This window comes from Vitis vinifera, chromosome 17 (assembly GCF_030704535.1).
Source record: "Vitis vinifera cultivar Pinot Noir 40024 chromosome 17, ASM3070453v1".
Classification (NCBI taxonomy): Eukaryota; Viridiplantae; Streptophyta; class Magnoliopsida; order Vitales; family Vitaceae; genus Vitis; species Vitis vinifera.
The window spans coordinates 5151449-5170583 of record NC_081821.1 but is presented as its reverse complement, the minus strand read 5'-3'; the positions used below and the strand labels follow the sequence as shown (position 1 = coordinate 5170583).

The 19135-nt window shown below is 35.4% G+C and overlaps 1 protein-coding gene across 2 annotated transcripts; it reads right to left on the bottom strand.

The window, feature by feature from the left end:
- Window positions 1–222: 222 nt before the first annotated feature.
- Window positions 223–18573, bottom strand: LOC100257673 (hexanoyl-CoA synthase). Of its 2 annotated transcripts, XM_002270882.4 has the most exons (14): window positions 18125–18573; window positions 16905–17034; window positions 16532–16800; window positions 12521–12725; window positions 10354–10394; window positions 10128–10253; window positions 6735–6808; window positions 5490–5710; window positions 3459–3553; window positions 3113–3329; window positions 1470–1595; window positions 1292–1390; window positions 623–835; window positions 223–518 (listed from the first exon to the last, which is right to left on the bottom strand). In XM_002270882.4, exons 1-14 carry the CDS (start codon window positions 18376–18378, stop codon window positions 408–410), a joined length of 2181 nt encoding a protein of 726 aa, XP_002270918.1. In that variant the 5' UTR covers window positions 18379–18573; the 3' UTR covers window positions 223–407. The 2 variants fall into 2 exon arrangements, with proteins under 2 accessions (XP_002270918.1, XP_019081975.1); XM_019226430.2 differs by lacking the exons at window positions 16532–16800; window positions 16905–17034.
- Window positions 18574–19135: the final 562 nt, after the last annotated feature.

The window sequence follows — 19135 nt, the reverse complement described above, 5'->3', positions numbered from 1 at the left end:
TTGAACAAATATACTGTTTGGTGTCTGATAAACTTTTAATTCCAATACTTTTTAAGTGTATAATAAGATCTAGATTATCAAACCATAATAAAAATTATTTAAATATATACTAAAATAAAAAATAAAAAATAAAAAATTCAAAATATAATCTTCCACCTGAATTTTGAAAGCCTGAAGGCAAACCATCAAAGGAATGAAAGCAATAAATAAAAATGAAAAAAATAAAAATAAAATAGAAAGTTTATATATTGAATGGTTCCTGTTTTGTTATGCACATGGCTTTATTGGTATGGTAGCAATTGTCCTACATGTGTCTTGAGGATTTATCACAAGCATCCTATTATTCTCCCTAAAGAGTAAAAAAAATTGAATAGAAAAGTCTCTCATCTTCTTGTACAATAAAAGTATCAGAACTTAGAAGTTGAGCTAAGTTGAGCAAGTTGCTGCCGCAACACCCTTCTCATAACCTTATTCGTTGCAGTCCTTGGAAGAGATGGAACGGGCACAGTATGAGAAACCTGAAAAATTGAGAATCAAGTGAACATGCATACACCACCAGAGTGAGTGTGGGTGTGAAATATTTCATCTAAGGTCAAATACTTGCAGAGCAAAAGGTCAATACCCTGAATAAAGGATTCAGTTTTTTCTGCACTTCTGAATTGAAAGCTATCCTCAACTCATTCAGATCTGGGATTGAGTTATTTGAGTCCTTGAATACAACAACGATCATCAACCGCTCAGGCCCACCTGCAGGAGGAGGCATCCCAATGGCAGCTGTCTCAAGGACACTGCTGTGGACTGTGTTACAGATGCGCTCAATCTCAACAGAACTCACCTGTACAAACATAATTAAGGAAATGTATACATGAAATTTATATCACTCTTTTTGTCATAGTTTATAGTAAGATATTGCAAACCATGAGACAACATTAATCAGATCAAAAAATTTGTAATTTATTATTATTGTTTATAAAGCATGGAGGTGGATTGTGCCTTTTTCATTGGGTTTACATGGTTCATTGGAAAATTTTTAATTTAAATACCTGGACATTCAAGTTGAAATGTGATAAGCACCAATCTCTTGAGCATGAGATTTTACAAAAATTTCCATTGTTTAAAACAGTATGTGGATAGCCAAATAGTTTGTTGTAGATTGTGTAATTTTAAACAATGAAACTTTGAGTAAAATGCTAGAAAAAGTATTTAAATCAGATGAGCCAAATTACAGGCACATGCACACATGCACATTAATCTGTATTGTAGGTCATATGTCATGAGGCTAAATGCAGACCTTAATACCCCCAATATTCATGGTATCGTCTGCTCGACCATGCGCACGATAGTATCCTCTAGAAGTACGCTCAAATACATCCCCATGCCTCCGCAAAACCTGTATAAGGAAAATCAACTGCTATGTTTAAAATGGGCAGCTACCACATGGGTATAAGAGGAGAGGGAAACTTGCTCACTTTTCCATTCCAAATGGGCATTCCTTTGAAGTAGACATCATAATGATCAGCATTCAGTAGTGTAGTTGAAGCTCCAAACATAAGGGGACCAAGGGCTAATTCACCCATCCCTGATGCATCTTGTGGCTATAAATGAAGGGGATAAACAGTTAATTCAAAGTTGTGAAACATATGACCATTAAAAAAAAGGAAGGGGGTGGTGGTGGTCTACTGTCAAACACAATGATCAGCAAAGTTTAATGAGAGGATGGCCTTAAAAGTTCAGAGAATGTCAAAGTTGATATCATAATGGAAGTGTTGTACATTATGACAGACACAATTCAGTGAGAAACTTTGTCAAGATAAATAGAAATGGGTTAGAAGTTTGTAAATGTAGTCAAATAAAAGTGATAGCCAATAAAAGAATAAATTAATGCTTAATGAAAAATAAATGAAATTTTCATTAGCAAGGTAGTAATGAATTTCTAAGTCATGTCCACAAAACCATTTAAAGTTCATATGTACAGGGTAGATGCCATGACAACCTGTTGATGAAAAGGGTGCATAGTGCCATAAACTTAGGCCTTTCCTAAGCTCATATGCGACACTTAGACAACTCAAACCACTTCATGTTGCTAAGTCAACCTTTCCCCAATCTTAGCTTGCTATGCTAAGTAATACTATAGGATTTGGTAGCTACAACGCGCAACACTTAAGAAAGGAAGCTTTGTATTGCCCAAGAATACTTTACAATGCTAGGAAGTTCTCAACTTGCTTGATGTCTTGGCCACATGAGATCATCCCCTATTTATAGGCACCCAAGGAACTCTTTGTAACCCACAAAGGTTCCACTCTACCCTAAACTTCTGTAGAATGCTCTATACAAAGGCTATGTACAAGAGTACTCTAAAACTCTCTAGAATGCCCCACACACTTCTCTTGTCTTCCATTTTTGTGTAGAGATGTGTGATCTAAGCTACTCTAGAAGCTTCCACACTTCTCCACTAGTAGCCAACTGTAAATGGGTCTAAGAGGTTCCAAAAGCTTTCTGCTCTCCTTTAAAAACTCAAAGGAGGGTCATTTGAACAAGTTGTGACAATACGTTGATCATATGTTGTTTTAGGAAAATGCTATGGTACTGAATAGGGTGCAATACCAAACTCAAAATCCAGACCCTTGAAGTGTATAGTTAAATTTGGACCATTAAATAAAGAAGTGAGACCAAGGTACAAAAATGAGACTTAGATATAAAAAATAATGAGACTTAGGTATAAAGCAATGAGACCATTCTAAGGTACAATCCAAATGAACTTTTTTTGATGATACGACCATTTGCCCTTGGGTGCCACTTTTTGGTATGGTACCAAAACATAGCTTTTTGGTACCATTGCAAGGCCCATCATTTTATATAATTGGAAAAATAAGATGCCATCTATGGATGGGCTTAGCAAAGACAAACAAAAAGTGGTCGCATGTGCGTGACATTTAAAATAAGAGAAGGAATTGACAAATGGGATGCCTTCAAGATGCATATAGTAATTATAAGCACAAGCATGAAAGATGCACAATGTACATACAATATTTTACTCTTGCTATCATTTTGATACATAAATAAGGATTGATCATTTTTTCGTCTTTTCAAGACAAGATTAAATGGTGCTTACCAGGAGATTCCCATCATCACCGATAATAAACAAACTGCAGCCCATAGCAGGTGTGCTAAAAGAAGCCAACGATTGAGCCTGCAGTAATGAACCAGTAACAAAACCACCACCAATCTCTGTGCCACCACAATACTCGATGATAGGCTTGTACTGGGCTCTCCCCATCAACCAAAGGTATTCATCTACACTGGATGCCTCGCCAGTAGAGGCAAAGCACCTGGCACATTTAAACATAAAAAATAGTTGATAATCAATTCTGAAAGCAACAAGCACAGTTCAAATACGCAGACATGCATGTTTTAAAGAATGAACAAAATGAAGAGTAATATTCAGAATTTAGACTCACCGGATGCTTGACCAATCTAAACCTGCTGTGCAATTTGTACTTTTCCATGTCCGAACAATACTTGGGATCACACCAAGCATTGTTACCTTGGCATCCTAGAAAGTTGTAAAATAAGAACATTAAACAAAATACTAAATGTCTAAAATATAATTTTAAATGGATGGATAGTGAACAATACACAGTTTAGCCCCACTGTTTGTGAATCTTTAGAATGGTAGAGTAGCTAACCACATAATATACTTATAATTTAAAATTGATACAGAATATTTTGTGTCATTGATCATCTGAAAAAATTGTTTGTCAAAGACTCTCTCTTGCATATTTATAAACTGAATACAGCAACTTTTCTTGCATAACAGTAACAAACGTACAAAATAAGATTGTAATCTTATTTTGTTATGTTATTACAAACATAACAAAAGAAATTTAGCCATTTTGTTGAATATATCTTATCCTTCTAGCAGTTACTCTCCTTTTTGGCATGCTATGTTTGTAATCTTCCTCTATCATTCTTTTGCTAGATCTGGAAAATGTGCATGAAGTAAATTGACACAAATATAAACATGTTGAGTTTGAGTTAGGAATCTCAAATCAATAAAGAGAAACTAACCCCATAATTATTTTGTTAATATTCTACAAACTTTTTCAGTATTTTCTATTTTTTAATACATAACCGAATAGTCACATTGATTTTGAGTTAGTAATATATGCATCATATTCAGGTTACCAATGCTGTTAAGATGGACTGGACTAGGTACAGCTTCAAGCTAAGTCATTGACAGCTGAAATTTTCAGAGAGTTCCATGACAGCAATACTCAATTTATAATGTGTGTGTAAACGGGCATGCATTTGTTGCCTGCAACTTGGGCAGGGTAACCCTCCTCAATCTTCCCAACTGCCCAAAATAACTAAATGTTAAGCCATCTAAGTTATTTGATATGGTCATTGGCTACTCTAGTGGAACTATTGTTGTTTCGAATGTAATATCCACAACATTTTATTGTCACAACAGAGTAAATGTTGGAGAATTATCCATAAAAGTGAAAGAATAAAAAATCACAAACAATATACAAAGTATGAAAAGTGATTGAGGGGCAGAACAAGTCATTAAAAAATGCATATGCATACCTTTAGTGAGGCAAGAAAATACTAGTCATTCTGACCCTCAGGAAACAATGAGCCAAATTTACACTGTTGGACCAGTTCAATGGTCCAAACTCCATTTCCTTATTATTTTTAAAGAATAGCAGAACGTATAGGGTTGTTTCTTCTTTGGTAATAAATAACAATATGCATCAGATCAATAATTGAAAGTAGACTCATGTTGTTAGTTTACACACCTTCAGATTCACTTTGTATGAAGAGTAACCTGACTGATTATAGAAAGCACTTTGCACTGGTGAATCAAAAACTATATCACATGGACTGAGGTTCCCATGTTGGGCATTGGTATGCATCTATCTGTTAAAATTGTCTAAATCCTAGATGCCAAAAAGCAGGGATAAAATTAAATTGACATGTATGGTTCCATTGTACTGTGTACACCTCTTTTTGATTAAAAAAAAGTTAATCTGAGATCAAGTATGGCTTAAAGTTGTCAAAGCTTTTCAACTACCTTTTTTTGGTTCCTTAACTTGGGATAAATTGAAGTGTTCATAAAACATAGCGTGTCCTACATGGATATTCACATATCCTGGAAAATTCATGTAGCCTGTGAAACTGTTAAGGAAGTACTGCTAAGATATTTTAGCAAACAAAGAATGTGCACATCCCTTTCTTATGTTAGGCATGCCCCTTCGAATCTTCATTACATCCTAGACAACAAGCATTTCCAACACATGAACAATACCCACAACCATCTTGTGTCATGCCCTATATGCCATACATGGATGCTTCACAAAATTTGAAGTCTCAAAATTAAAACAGATCAAAACTAAGAGGACGAAAACATTAAACCATACAAGTAGATTTACAAAAGCATCAAAAGGTATAAGAAAAGCAAGTTCATGAGATGGAAATGTACTGTCTACCTGTACAAATTTGGCAAATCCAGAACCAAGGGGGGCTCCATTATATAAAGCAATGGTTGCCCCATTCAACAATGAAGCATAAACTAGCCAAGGACCCATCATCCACCCAAGATTAGTGGGCCAGGCAACAATATCACCTTTTCGGATATCCATGTGGCACCATGCATCTGCAGCAGCCTTCAAAGGAGTAGCATTGGTCCATGGAATTGCCTTTGGCTCCCCTAACTCAACAAATCAACCCAGTTAAGCAACATCTGACCTTCAACCCATTTAACAGTTTGATAAATTTCTCAATTGAATCATTTTTCCTTATTTCACTTTCTCAATAAGCAAGATGAGGAACCAACAAATCACATTCCTATTCATTTCAAACTAGTCCACATTTTGTGGTATTTGGTTTTTTCTTTGTTTGGAGTTTCAGGCAGCACCTTAGATCAGGAATTATTGCTAGGCTGGCATGAGATTTGTTCAGAAGAAGCAAAAGAAGTTCTAGAGGATGGTCCTATTTGCTTGATGTGGGCTATTTGAAAAAAAAAAACATTAAAAAAAAGAAGTTTTGGGGAATGGAGAATTTGGAGTTGATAATTGAAAAACTTCTTCGCTAATTCTTTGTCCCCTTGGACTACCTTGGTCTCAGATTGTAGCTTTAGCTCTATTTTTTATTTTGTTGACTTTCTTAATAGGAGTTAAAGGTCTTTTTGGTGTTTTCCTTTGGTGCTCTTTTTATACATCTTGTATACTTGGGCGGTGTTCCCATTTTTTTTAGGCAGTTTGCTTGTATTAGTATAACATTGCCTTTCCAAATTATTTAAGAAAAAAAAGAAAGAGAGAGAGAGAGAGAAGGAAATAATTTAATATTTTCTTATAAAGATCAACAGAATAAACTGAGGCTACCACCAGTACATTCTTAGAAGGTAGGTGGCAACTCACATGATTACTCAATTTATGTATATTTAAAATATAATCCTTTCACCACCGTGCTATTTAGAAATTTTTTACAACACTTGAAGTAATTTCGATGTTATCAAGTCAAAATTTCCAGAATTTTGGAAAAAATTACAGGATGCTATTTCATTTCAAGAAGGATTACTATCCACACTGAAGCAAAATTTGAAAACATTGGAATGGTTAAGATTTTGCAATTACTGGTCCTGGAAATACTATTTTCTTTTACAACAAATAAATGAGAAAAGCATCAAGAACGCTTTATGAGGCCAAGGTCTAATATAATATTATTTAAGATACCTGTAGTTCCGGATGAGAAGAGGATGTTCATGAATGCCTCTATCGGTTGTTCTATTGCAGCAAACTCATCATCTCTACAGGTTTAAACACAGATGAATGCAGCAGCAGCATCAGAATCTCATTGTGAGAGCTTGCTAATCTTGCAATTTAATTGTTGTCATAGCATTTTTTTTTTTTTTTGATAGGTAAATAGGAGATTGTATTAGTAAAGCTTAGAAGCGGCGAAAAAAGTACACACGAAGTATACAAACAACACCCAAGAAGTTAGGCAAAAAGAAATATGAAAACCTTTCTCCTAACTAGACAAAAGCCACTCTATAAAATCAATTATGGACAAAGAATGATCCTCTAAATACACCTTACCCCACTTCACAAAGGTGTACAAAAAAGAAAGTTTTAAAGCTTGGTTGGACTGTTCTGTGTCATTGAACACTTTTTTATTTCTTTCCTTCCATAAGGTCCACATTAAACAAAGGGGGATAGCCCTCCAAGCCTTTTCCTTTTTCTTACTCACAAAAGCACCATGTCAACCAATCAAATTCCTTTTGATTGAGGAGTGCAAGATCCACTGCACATCAAAAAGAGAGAAAAGCAAGCTCCATAACATTGTAGCCTTCTTACAAAATAGGATCAAGTGGTCATTGGTTTCCTCTTCCACTTTACACAAGTAGCACCTATTCGGCATATTCCAACCCCTTCTTTTGAGTTGATCACTGGTCAAGATTCTGTTCCAAGATGCTTCTCAAGCAAAAAAGCTTACCCTTATCAGAGCCCAAGATCTCCAAATAATACTCCAAGGTAAAGGGTCACTAAAGGCTCTTGTGAAGGAGAGGTAGAGTGATCTAACAAAAAAGGAGCCATTCCTACTATTCTTCTAGCTCAAGACATCCTCCACATCTCTATTCAAAACCAAAGGATGCAGTTTCCAGAACAAACCCTCCACCTCTTCCATTTCCCAATCGTTAAAGTGTCTTGAAAACAAAGGATTCCAGCTACCCACCTCTCCGCCCTCCTTCCAAGCATCAAACACCCACCCACTCATCCTTGTTGATGGCCAATTGGAACAAATTAGGGAAAACATTTTTCAATGTTTGGTCCTCACACCATAAATCCTTCCAAAATTTGACCTTCCTCCCATTCCCTACGATAAAGTAGGATCTAGAGCAAATACTTTCCCAATCTTTTCTAATAGCTTTCCACACTCTCACACCATAGGCTCCCCTCACTTCTCTCAAACACCAACCTCCTTCCTCCACTCCAAATTTGTCTATGATAACTTGTTTCCACAAAGAATCCCTCTCTATAGCAAATCTCCAACTCCACTTCCCAAGCACAGTTTTTTCTCTAAGGCACCACCGCACCACAAGAAGTTTCTTTGGATCTTTTCAAGTATTGTGCACACCTTCAATGAAATGACAAAGAGAGACAAAAAGTAAATTGGGAGACTTGAAAGAGTGTTCTTTATCAAGGTAAGCCTCCCCACTTAGAGAGATATTGCCTTTTCCACAAGGACAAATGTTTTATGAATCTTTCTTCCACTACGTCCCACACCCTTGAGGAATTGAAAGGGGCATCCAAGGGAAGACCCAAAAAAGAAGTAGGAAGCTTCCCAACTCTACACCCCATCACCGAAATGATATTCTCCAAAGAATCAACCCTTCCTACAAGGATAACCTCACTTTTATCCCTGTTCACTTTTAAACCAGAAATCGCTTCAAACCATAAGAACACCCAATTCAAGTATCTTAGAAAATCACTATTGGCCTTGCTAAATAATAGGGTGTCGTCAGCAAACAGAAGATGGAGCAAATCTCTTCCTACTCCACTACTGCTTCCCACCTTAAACCCTTCAATGAAACCCCCGCTTTTGGCTCTAAACAACAGCTGGCTAAGAACCTTCATGACTAATATGAAGAGATAAGGAGATTTCGTCTTGTCTCAAACCTCTAGTGCTGCAAAAAAAAGTCTGAAAGGGTTCCATTAATTAAAACTACAAAATTAGCCGTGGAGATGCACCACCTGATCCAATTAATCCATCTCTGCCCAAACCCCATCTTGGACATAATCGATAGAAGGTAGTCCCAATTGACATGATGAAACGCCTTCTCAATGTCCAATTTTAGAAGAATTGTTGTCATAGCATCCACAATATGAAATAAGATAGCTTCAATATATTTATATTTATTAAAAGATTAAGTTGGTCCACGAGCAAGAATGATGATAAAAACACTACTTTGCCAATCTGACTCTTTCATATATATTAATTGTCATAATATTTTAAGATATTTGAGAACTTTTTTCTTTGCTTAAAGTTGCTATTTTCTATCAAGAAAATGTCTACAATACTTTTGACACATGCCTAATTATTTATTGTCATACATTTCCAGAAAGTGATTTGTAAAGATGTGAATATATATTCAACTCTTCAACTAACATTTACAAGTCATACATTTAAGAAAGCTCTAGAGGGTGCTTATATTGTCCTTGGTTATGACAAAGCTCTTTATGCAACCTAGTAGATTGTTGGTGAGACTTCAAGGGGGCATACTGTGAGAAAGTTGCTCATTTTTCCTGTGCTGTCTTTTTAATTAGAAAGAAGGATTGTTCACTGAGATTGGAGTTAAGAGAAAGGGAGAGAGAGGACAGCTTCCTTGATAAATAAAACAGACTCCAAGAGAAAGAGAGGACAACTTCTTTGCTGAATAAAATAGGTTGAGAGAGGAGGGAAGAAGGAAGAGAGTGAGAGAAAGAGAGGGGTTAGGGGAGGGGAAGGAGGGAGGATGTTGAGAGACCTCCACAGTTTGTCATGTATAACAAAAACAGTCGATGAGTTGGCTCCAGAAATTTCTTGGATGATGATCTTATATAAGTCAATTGAAAGCAAAAAGCATGGCAAAATCACAAAAGTCAGATAATAACCAGGGATAGGATTCTTTTTCCTCTTTTGATAGGCAGGGAGGTGAAGAAGTTCAGGAGAAGAATTGAACCCAAGTTTCAAATAGCCTCCAAACTTTACTAAGGTAGCCAGCATCTTCAGAGGTTCAAGAGCTATTTGCTAGAAAATTTTTCCTCGGTCTTAGCTGTAGCCTGTATGGCTTCAACTTGAGTGCAAAAGAATTTAAAAGACTCATGAATCTTTCTGTCCTAATAATCTCAAAATATGTGTCAGTTATTTGAATGAAAAAAATATTAGAGAAAAAAAAGATCTCAAGTTTGCCTTCTCAGATTTTTAAGCATGAACAGTCAAATGTATCATTAAGGCAAAAAGGAGATGCTTAAAAACAACCTACGCAAGATCCCATTTCAAATTACAGAAACAAAAACCTATGCTGATCATAAATAAAGATAATGGACTATATAACAAAAATCAAACATATGTATAAAATTAAATACCTAGAATTTATTGCTCTTTGCAAAAAATCATGCCATGACATGTCACCATCACGCAATTTCATGCTGAAGCTAGAGCCTCCAGCTGGGATAACAATCGCGGTAGGTGATTGTGCATCAACAACTCTACTGCAGAACTGAAGCTATACTGTGAGAAACACGATTATAGAAAACAGAAGTAAAAATTCAAAGAGATTGACTAGTTATCCAAAAGTAATGAGAACATCACCTATACAAAGGTAGACTTTTGTCACCACGAATGATAAAATCCTGGAAAAAGAATTGAAGATTGAATGTTATTAGGCAAGGAACATACACATACACACACACACAAAAATCTGTAGGACATGACAAAATAAACTTAAACACTAAACAGAGCTAGAAGGATAGTTTGACTATCTCAACCAAAATAATATGGTGAAACCTCAAAAAAAAAAGTAGTGACTTATGAAAATAATCATCCAAAGTGAATAAATGTATTAGGGTCACTATACTTCAACCAAATTTTTTTTATCAGAAATACTTAATCCATTTTCCCAAAATTACTAGGCTTTTCTTGATCACAGTTTTCACATTAAACTATTTAAAAAGGTTGTGATTTGGGTTGTATATTTGACTCCCAGATAACATGATCCCCAACAAGCTTAAATGTCACTTTCCTGGAGGAACTTGAAACATTTCATCATCGAACAAGATGTCTCCACACCATCAAACACTGTGCTATAACACTCCTACCAAGTGGTCCAAAATGGACGGAGAGGGATCAGCATCCAAATGTAGTTGTGATCCTCTAGAAGCGTACTGAACTGAAAATGTACAAGGAATGTTCCCCCCTTCAACAAATTCAAATTTGAACTTGCAAAGTTCAAATTTCATGCAATGATAAAGATGATGCAAGATAGATGTTTCTCAAATTTAAACTTCATTGATGAAGCATAAAGAGAAACAAATCTGCTTGAGTGAGGATGGTTAGACCTAAGATGCCTAGGCCTATTCAAGACACTAGATAATCACATACTGAAAATTAACCACCAATAATCAAGAAAAGGTCATTCCCAGTGCCAAATCCCAAAATAGATAATTAGAAAATGAGTTGAGATCTTATCCTATAATTCATATGACCTGAGAAAAACCTCTGATTAACCCTTAGTAAAAGCTTCAATTCAGAATCCAATCAGAAAACCAATCTGTTTAGCAGCATTTTGATCATTTATTTAAGAGGAAAAACATTTTATCTTTTATAAAATCACAAAATTATCTCATTGAGCTTCAAGCCAGACACATCTCAATCCAAAACCAAAGAGCAGAAGGAAGACAATAGCATCCTATTCCATCCTGTTTTAGGACTGAATACTAATTGATTAGAATTAGTTCTGGTTTTGTTTTGCTTTATATGTTAACATGTCTCTCACAAAATTCTCAGCTTTGACACACTAGTATGAAACACCCATAACTTAGTTGAAATGATAGTTATGCTCACACCAGTTGCACTTCCCTAGTTTCATATCATCCAAGATGGCATATGATCTAAGTGACTAGACGTATCAATTTTGGCAGGTCCAAGTGTCTTAATGAACAATCTAGAGATAGAGCAATGTATTTTGTTACGGTGTAAATGTATATACAATATACAGTTTTTTTGACCCTATTACTTGTTTGATATCATTCTTTTTATTGATATCTGAATCACTTCATTGGGAATCCTCCCTTGAACTTCCATAATGGACTTAACTGTTATCCAGCCTAAAGCTCATTGATAGGTTCATTTTCTGTTTATGTTTGCTTTCTTTTGTAGACCCAGAAACCATACTTCATTATAACTTTTGCAGACAGTTTCAAAAAATGCATGATTAAGGTTTCAAAAAGAGAAAAGAAGAAAACAAGGAATCATGACTAGCTACAAGAGCATCTCAAGTCTTCTGGAGCAAGGCCTTACTTTTATGATAAGAGTAATTTTTGGTCCCTATTGGGACTTGAACCTGGAACCTCCACAAACCCTCCCAACCCTTTACCACTTGAGCCAGGCCTCAAGGGCTACGTTGAAGTAAATAAGTAGGCATAAATAGACCAATAAAATAACAGATATAGAACCTGAATAGCAGAAAGCATTTTTTTTTTTCAACTTCATTTCCTTTTTGCATAGGAAAGGACATGAAAAATGGTTTTTAGAATCAGATTTTAAAGGCTTCAACATATTTATTACAACTTCAAACAATCTTTATCATCACAGGAAGTAACTGGTAGTGTTGGCAGTTAGTTGGTGTGTAACAAAACATAAAAATCCACTGAATATCGCCAAATAGCTATGAGCAATTACCATAGAAAGTTAAGATAAAATTCATGAAAAAAAAATAGAAACTAGATCATGGTCCCTTTTAAATGAAAATGAAATTAACCTGAGTAAATATTGCTTTTGCATTAGATATTTTAAGCCTTGTTGAGATCTCACGTGAAGCAAAACTATCTGCAATAGATACAACTATGTAGCCCGCAAGGACAATAGCTAGGTAGATAACCACAGAACTGGCATTCATTGGCATATCGATTGCAATCGCGGATCCTTTCTCCAAACCCAGTGTGTCGAGAGCATATGCAACTGACCTACAAAATAGAGCCAAAAGAATTTCACTTTATAAAATATTCTGAGTTGGAGAAAATTTTGAAGAAAATGAAAATTTTAACTCATCAAACAAAGTTCTTCTTAGATCAACTTAGTGGCAAAGCTATCATTTTAATATAACTGTCTTGGCTTCTTTAGCGAATAGTAAGGAAACGTGTCCCAGGAAATGAAAGAATATGGGAGGTTCCAGGTGAGTCGGTATGGACAAAAAGAATGTTAAAGAAAAAAGAATCATGTAATTCACTCTACATTCTAGTATTTGCTACTTCAGTTATGCATCTCCAAAACCACCATCACTTAATTAACTGTTTATAGCATTATTCATTTATCAACTTGAGGAACATAAAGCAACATGATTACTAAACTTATTCATCTTTCAGGAGTGCTTCTAAGAAGCAATCAACCCAATTGAAGTCATGGTTTTGAGTTGTGACTGACATGATTTTATTGTGCCATTCTAAAAACATTTTGTTGTGCCACATTAGCTGCAGCATGACGTTCACCCCAGTTTGTAAAAGTCATTCTAACATGGTATATAGGGCCAATTAGATGTTAGGATTAATGCTTGTTAATGAAATTTATTAATATTCACATGACATTTTTTTCACAAGAAACAACAATTTTATTAGAGAGAGAAGGGCAAGATGATCCATCAAATAGAACAGCCAAATGTGCAAGACTAAAATTACAACAAAGGAGAGAGGCATATCAAGTAGGGATAACATTTTCAGAGGAGGTTTTGCCTGTATTCATTCCCTGCTTAACTAGAAAATCTGCCTCTATTGGCAAATTGGTGCACCCAAGAGAGGTGAACCTGATATGAACTGTTAATCCAACATCCTCTAACATCCAATGCCGATGAAACCAACTACCAGGACTTCCACCTTTTCCCAAGATGTAGCAGGACAAGAACACTTTCAGTAAGAAATTCCCCATGATGAGGACTCTTGCCATATAGAGCCAAATCATAATCAGCCCCCACTTCAGCCTCTATGGCACTACCCTTGTCACCAGACATAGAAAAGATATTCTTAACCTCTCTCAAATGATGTCTAAAAAGTGCTTCCAAGTCCACTTGCACCAAAGTTTCCCAAAAGTCTTATCCATCAAAGTCAAACTCTAATCTACATTGAAGAGGTTGATTCCAAGAATGCATCCAATGAGTAGCCAATAGCCATCTCTTAGTAAGCACATTATGTAAAACCATATCATTCAGATATGTACTATGCATAGGAACTTATCATGCTCTCCTTTCTTACTCTCTAATACATGTTCAACTTCAGAAAGAACGGAATCCATTTGACAGCTCCAGAAATAAGAGTGTTGTTTTTTTTTTTTTTTTTTTATGTCAAGATGTTTTGATGTCTTTTGGTCAATTTTTCTTTTCCTTTGATTTGATCAGGTTTTGTATTTAGGGAAGAATTTCACATCCTTCTCTGGTTTACTCTGTTAACGAAAATGTTTTTGTTCTTTATAAAAAATAAATAAATAAATAAATAAATAAGAGAGTTGTTAATGCATTTTCATTCAAGCATGAAACCTGGGAATTAGCAAAGCTTTTGGAGCAACAACTAACAGAAACTATTAGAAATGCAGTAGAATTAAACATTAACATGTTTTAAAAACTAAAATCCTCAAAGCTAGAAAACAATAAATTACATGAAACATTGTGAATCTGGACTAGAGATGATGGTAGACTTTACTAGAGACATGATACAGGCTGACATTTGAAACAAATCAACTGGAAGCAAGTCAAAGTCAGACCAACTTATCTAGTATTGGGGTATCCTCCAATGAGGAAGTAGCGACTCCAATGAGTATAGAAAGCTTTTCTTAGTTTTCCCTCATATTTCAAATAATTAATCTTACTTCTCTTTTCTGGATGGACAGTAGTTACTCATAATAACGTTCATTAAATGTGATGGTTGGAGAATTGAAATAGGAAACCTACTACTTCTTTCAATATCAGCACCATTTTTGTTTGTTCCTTTGAAGCAAGAAGATACAGCAATCCTCACGTGCAAGGAAAAAGGTTGAAGAGCAGCTCTTTGCACATCATTCTCAAGCTCACAACTGCTCTGATTTTTAGAAACTTTTATAGTTAATTCTTTGTTTCATAAGCATCAGTTTCAGTTTCTTAGCTTTGTATTGTTGATGGCACCAAAAGGACAAGAGGTGGGCCAAAAAATACAAGGTTAGAGACAGTTAGGAAAGGCACAATTGCCAGGGATCTAACATAAGGTATGGTTCTTCATAGATCTGGATGATGAAAAAGGATTCATGCAGCCAATTGGATTAAGGCTCTGTTGAGTTAAGGATGTTGAACCCTGCAGCAGTATTTTGCTGGAAAGCATCTGGCAAATTTTTTTATCTAATTATTTAAGCAGCTCCATTGAATCAGCTATGGAAAAAAAAGAAAAAAAAAAAAAGAAAAAAAAAGAAAACTGCAAGCCAGCACAATATGCAAATTAACATACACCCATGCATTGCATGTGCTGTAATGATGGCCTAGAAGCCACACCTCCAATTACCCATACATGACATGTATTACTATATTGAGAGGAAACTTCAATCTCTTTAGGGTGTTGACACCAAAATTTTCACATTTTTTCCCCTAAAAAGTGTTTCATGTATCTACTTCCCTAAATGGAAATCTAAAGAAAATTGTCAGATGGAAAAATCTGAGACAAAAATGTCTAACATGATGGATGTCATTTCCAAGCACCCAAATAAGTCTCAAGAGGCAAAAAAAAAAAAAAAGAGAGAAGGAAAACAGAGATAAACATTAAAGTTAAAAAAGCCACATGTGCAGCATTTCACTGCTATCAAGCCACTTACAGGCTGTCACATGAAATCCTCCAATGAAATATCAGAAATAATCATATAATATGATGTCACCATAAGCATTTTTTATTTTATTTTTGATAGGCAAATAAGAGTGTGTGTATATATATATATATAGAAAAAAAAGTGTCAAACTAATATGGCAAACACTACATACCGGAAGTATACAAGTGAGGAACAAAAACCAGCTACTGTAGCTACAACCCAAATTTAAGACTTGAAGCACAACCATTCTATAAAAACTAACAAAGACCATGGACCTCTTTGACCATTACCAAGAAGAAACCCTCAAGACCACAAATATAGATTAGTAATTAGCAAATCCTTAAGAGCTTGGATAGTGCGTTTCTCCCCTTCAAAGGTTCTCCGGTTTTGTTCCTTCCAAATTGTCCACAAAAGGCAAATAGGAGCTGTTCTCCAAACCTTCCTTCTCTTCTTGCCCACAAAGCTACCAAGCCGACCCGTTAAAAACCTGCCAAAACCCATCCTCCCCTCTTAAGTTGGTCCATAGTTAGGATCTGTCCCTAGGTTGCTTCCCAAGCAAAAAAAACTTACTTTGGTAGGTGGCCAAGATCCCCATACTATCTTTGAGGGTAAAGTCACTTCACCCTCCGCTTCCAATGCAACAAAGAAAGACCTCACAAAGAATACCCCACTCTTGCTAGCCTTCCAAACCATAAGCTTTTAATATATAAATGATTTATGCTACAGTTAAGACATATAAGACACACTGTATAACAATATTTACAACAAGCCTATAAGCCAAAATAGAGGATGCATATATTTCTGATCAACAGGAGATATGGAAACCACAGCAATAAATACTTTTTGGCAGATTGCATTTCTAGGTTTAGATAAACCATCTGAATATGAAATATTACATATGGCTCAAGTAGAGAAAAACCACTGCTAAACTACAGTTGTAAGATAAAAAGTAGCATACCAAACCTCTCTACGCAATTCCTCAAGGGTCATCCTATTTATAGGCATCCCATCATCTCCTTCATCATGCCATATTACCACGGTGTCATCCAGAGTTCTCTTATCATTCACACTCAAGCAATTCCTTGCAGGATTTATGAATGCTCCTGGAAGCCATTGACCTCCTGGGTAAGACAAGCCATTTTCCCTAGATGGATTATCATATAATACACATTGGGGAGGCACTGAAAATGATATGCTCAGTTCGTCCAATACAGTTTTCCAATAAACCTAACAAGGAAAAAGACAGGGAAGGAAATAGAGTCCACTTGTCAACTTGAAATAAGGTTAAAAAAATTGATAGAAATCCAAGCTCAAGATTTTATTGGCAATACCTCAGGGTTTGAGACTGAAAATTTCTGGAAATCAGAAAAGCTTGAAATTGGATCCTTATACCTTGAACCCAAAAACTCCTTTCCACGCCTCTCTAATAATTGGCCAACATTTGTCAACATCACGTTCTCCCTACCTCATAGTGGAATTTGAGGAAATCAAAATCCATAATGAAAAGACTTTTAAGAACTGCATACTGTAAAAAATGCACACAGGTGGTCATATTTGCATTTTCTGTTCTTTCAGTGCTGCAGCAACTGCATTGCTCAAGCCAAAAACGTTGCTTAATTCATGCTAACCCAGTCATTCATATCAGAATAACTTTGGCAAGTTTCCATAATATTAAAAATGAAAAGAAAAATAAAAGGATAATAAAAATAAGCTTCAAGTTCTCATGTTATCATAAATGACATGGTGCCTGCACACAAACATATATAATAAGAAACAGGTATTATGAAAATTTATATAAAAAATTTCCAAAAAGGATTCAACCAATGTGGCCATGAGATACGAAAGACCCTCAAAGCTGATAAGAATGTTCTCGTGATATATCTTTTAAGGCAGTGTTTGGTTCCAGAAAATTTGAGGGAAAAAAACAGAAAAAAGTGAAGGAAAATAAAAAGTAAATTTAAAGTCAATAAATTATTTTATACATTACTTCAAACCTCGTTTAATTTTAAATTATTTTTAATTATATTTGATTTCCTTTTCTTTTTTTCCTTTGCTTAGTAGTTTTTGGGAACCAAACATAACCGAAGGCAAATGCCAGCCAACTAAAATTTCAATGTTTGACAGCTGAATCTTACTGGCAGTGAGTCAGTGAAAGTGGCAGTTTGAAATTAATGGGAGAAGTAACCAAATTTGGGATTTGAAACGAAAGTTCACCAGGTGATGACATGATTCAGGTGGTACACCACTCATGTTTCCAGATTATTCCAACAATGGGAGTTCTAAAACCACTAATCAAGATATATTTTTGTAATCCATTAATGAGAAAAGAACAATTCGTAATTAATCGGCACCAGCCAAGTGTTTTTAGAGTTTCCATTTTGGATCTAGGAGTAAAGAAAACGTGGAGAATAAGTACAATTGAGGCAAAACTATTCTTTTTATTTTCTTTCACTTCCACTCTCCCTTTTCCCTTCCCTTTACTCGATTACCAAACGCCACGAAATGACAAAACGAATACGATCAGGGGCCCAAAAGAAAGGGTAGAGCTTACGGGTCGGGTAACCAAGCGGGAGGATCAGGTCCGAAATGAGAGTAACAGCCATAGTACATCATCTGGTGAAGGGAGTAGGGGAGATCAGGGTTAAGGAGTTCTTTGGAGATGCGGCTCCAAGTCTGGGGAGTGGCCGCTCCGCAGCTGGTGATGATTTGGAGGAGAGTTTGGTGGAGCTTCTCAGCCTCTTCGGAGGGTATGCCAAGAGCCGCGATGTCTTGAGAAGTGATGGAGTCGAGGGTTTTTCCCGCCATTTCTGTCGCCTTTGCAGCTTTCAGGTTCTCTTCTACCTTCGATGGCCTTGGGAGGTTGAAGCCTTGCTGTCTTTCCCTCTCTGCGGGTGGATTGATTTTTGGGTAAACTATCTAAAGGTGGGTGGATTGATTTTTGGGTAAACTATGTAAAGGTGGATTCCTTATAAAATATAGAATATTTAACAACTTTTATAAAGTAATCCATTCAAATTATTTTATTAGAAGTTTATCCTTCCTACACGAAGTTTTTAATTTTTTATTTTTAAACCTTGAAATGATAAACCAAAATATGCCGATTCCTTGCAGGTCGCTAATCAACATATCACATTATTTTTTATTTTTCTTTATTTTATCCAGAAAATAATCAATATTTTTTTAAATTTCATTTTTGTTCTTTGACATCTTATTGATTTTAATTATTTAAAGACATTTTAAACCAATATTTTTAGAATATTGAATCGGAAAGTTATTAATTCACGCTTCACTAATCAGATCGGCTGTTGAATTGATAACGTAATAAATATATATTTTATTATTTTATATATATATATATTTAAAATTAATAAATTGTATCTAAATTAGTAAAAAAAAAAAACTAGTTAACCTACCAAATTAATTGAACCCCAAAAAGAAAAATATCAAACTAGAAAGACAAAGTTTTTAATTTGAAAAAGAAACTACATTGCATGAATAATGACAATTTTTTTTCTTTTTTCGTTTCTTTCCCTTTCCCTCTCTTTTCTCTAAAATGTCGAGG

Coding starts and splice junctions, on each gene's coding strand:
- LOC100257673 (XM_002270882.4), bottom strand. CDS start 18,378: ATGGCGGGAAAAACCCTCGACTCCATCACTTCTCAAGACATCGCGGCT. Junction 12,726..16,531: donor GAATTGCGTAGAGAGGTTTG/GTATGCTACTTT, acceptor TCTATTTTGTAG/GTCAGTTGCATATGCTCTCG. Junction 3,554..5,489: donor GATTTGCCAAATTTGTACAG/GTAGACAGTACA, acceptor ACAACTTTCTAG/GATGCCAAGGTAACAATGCT.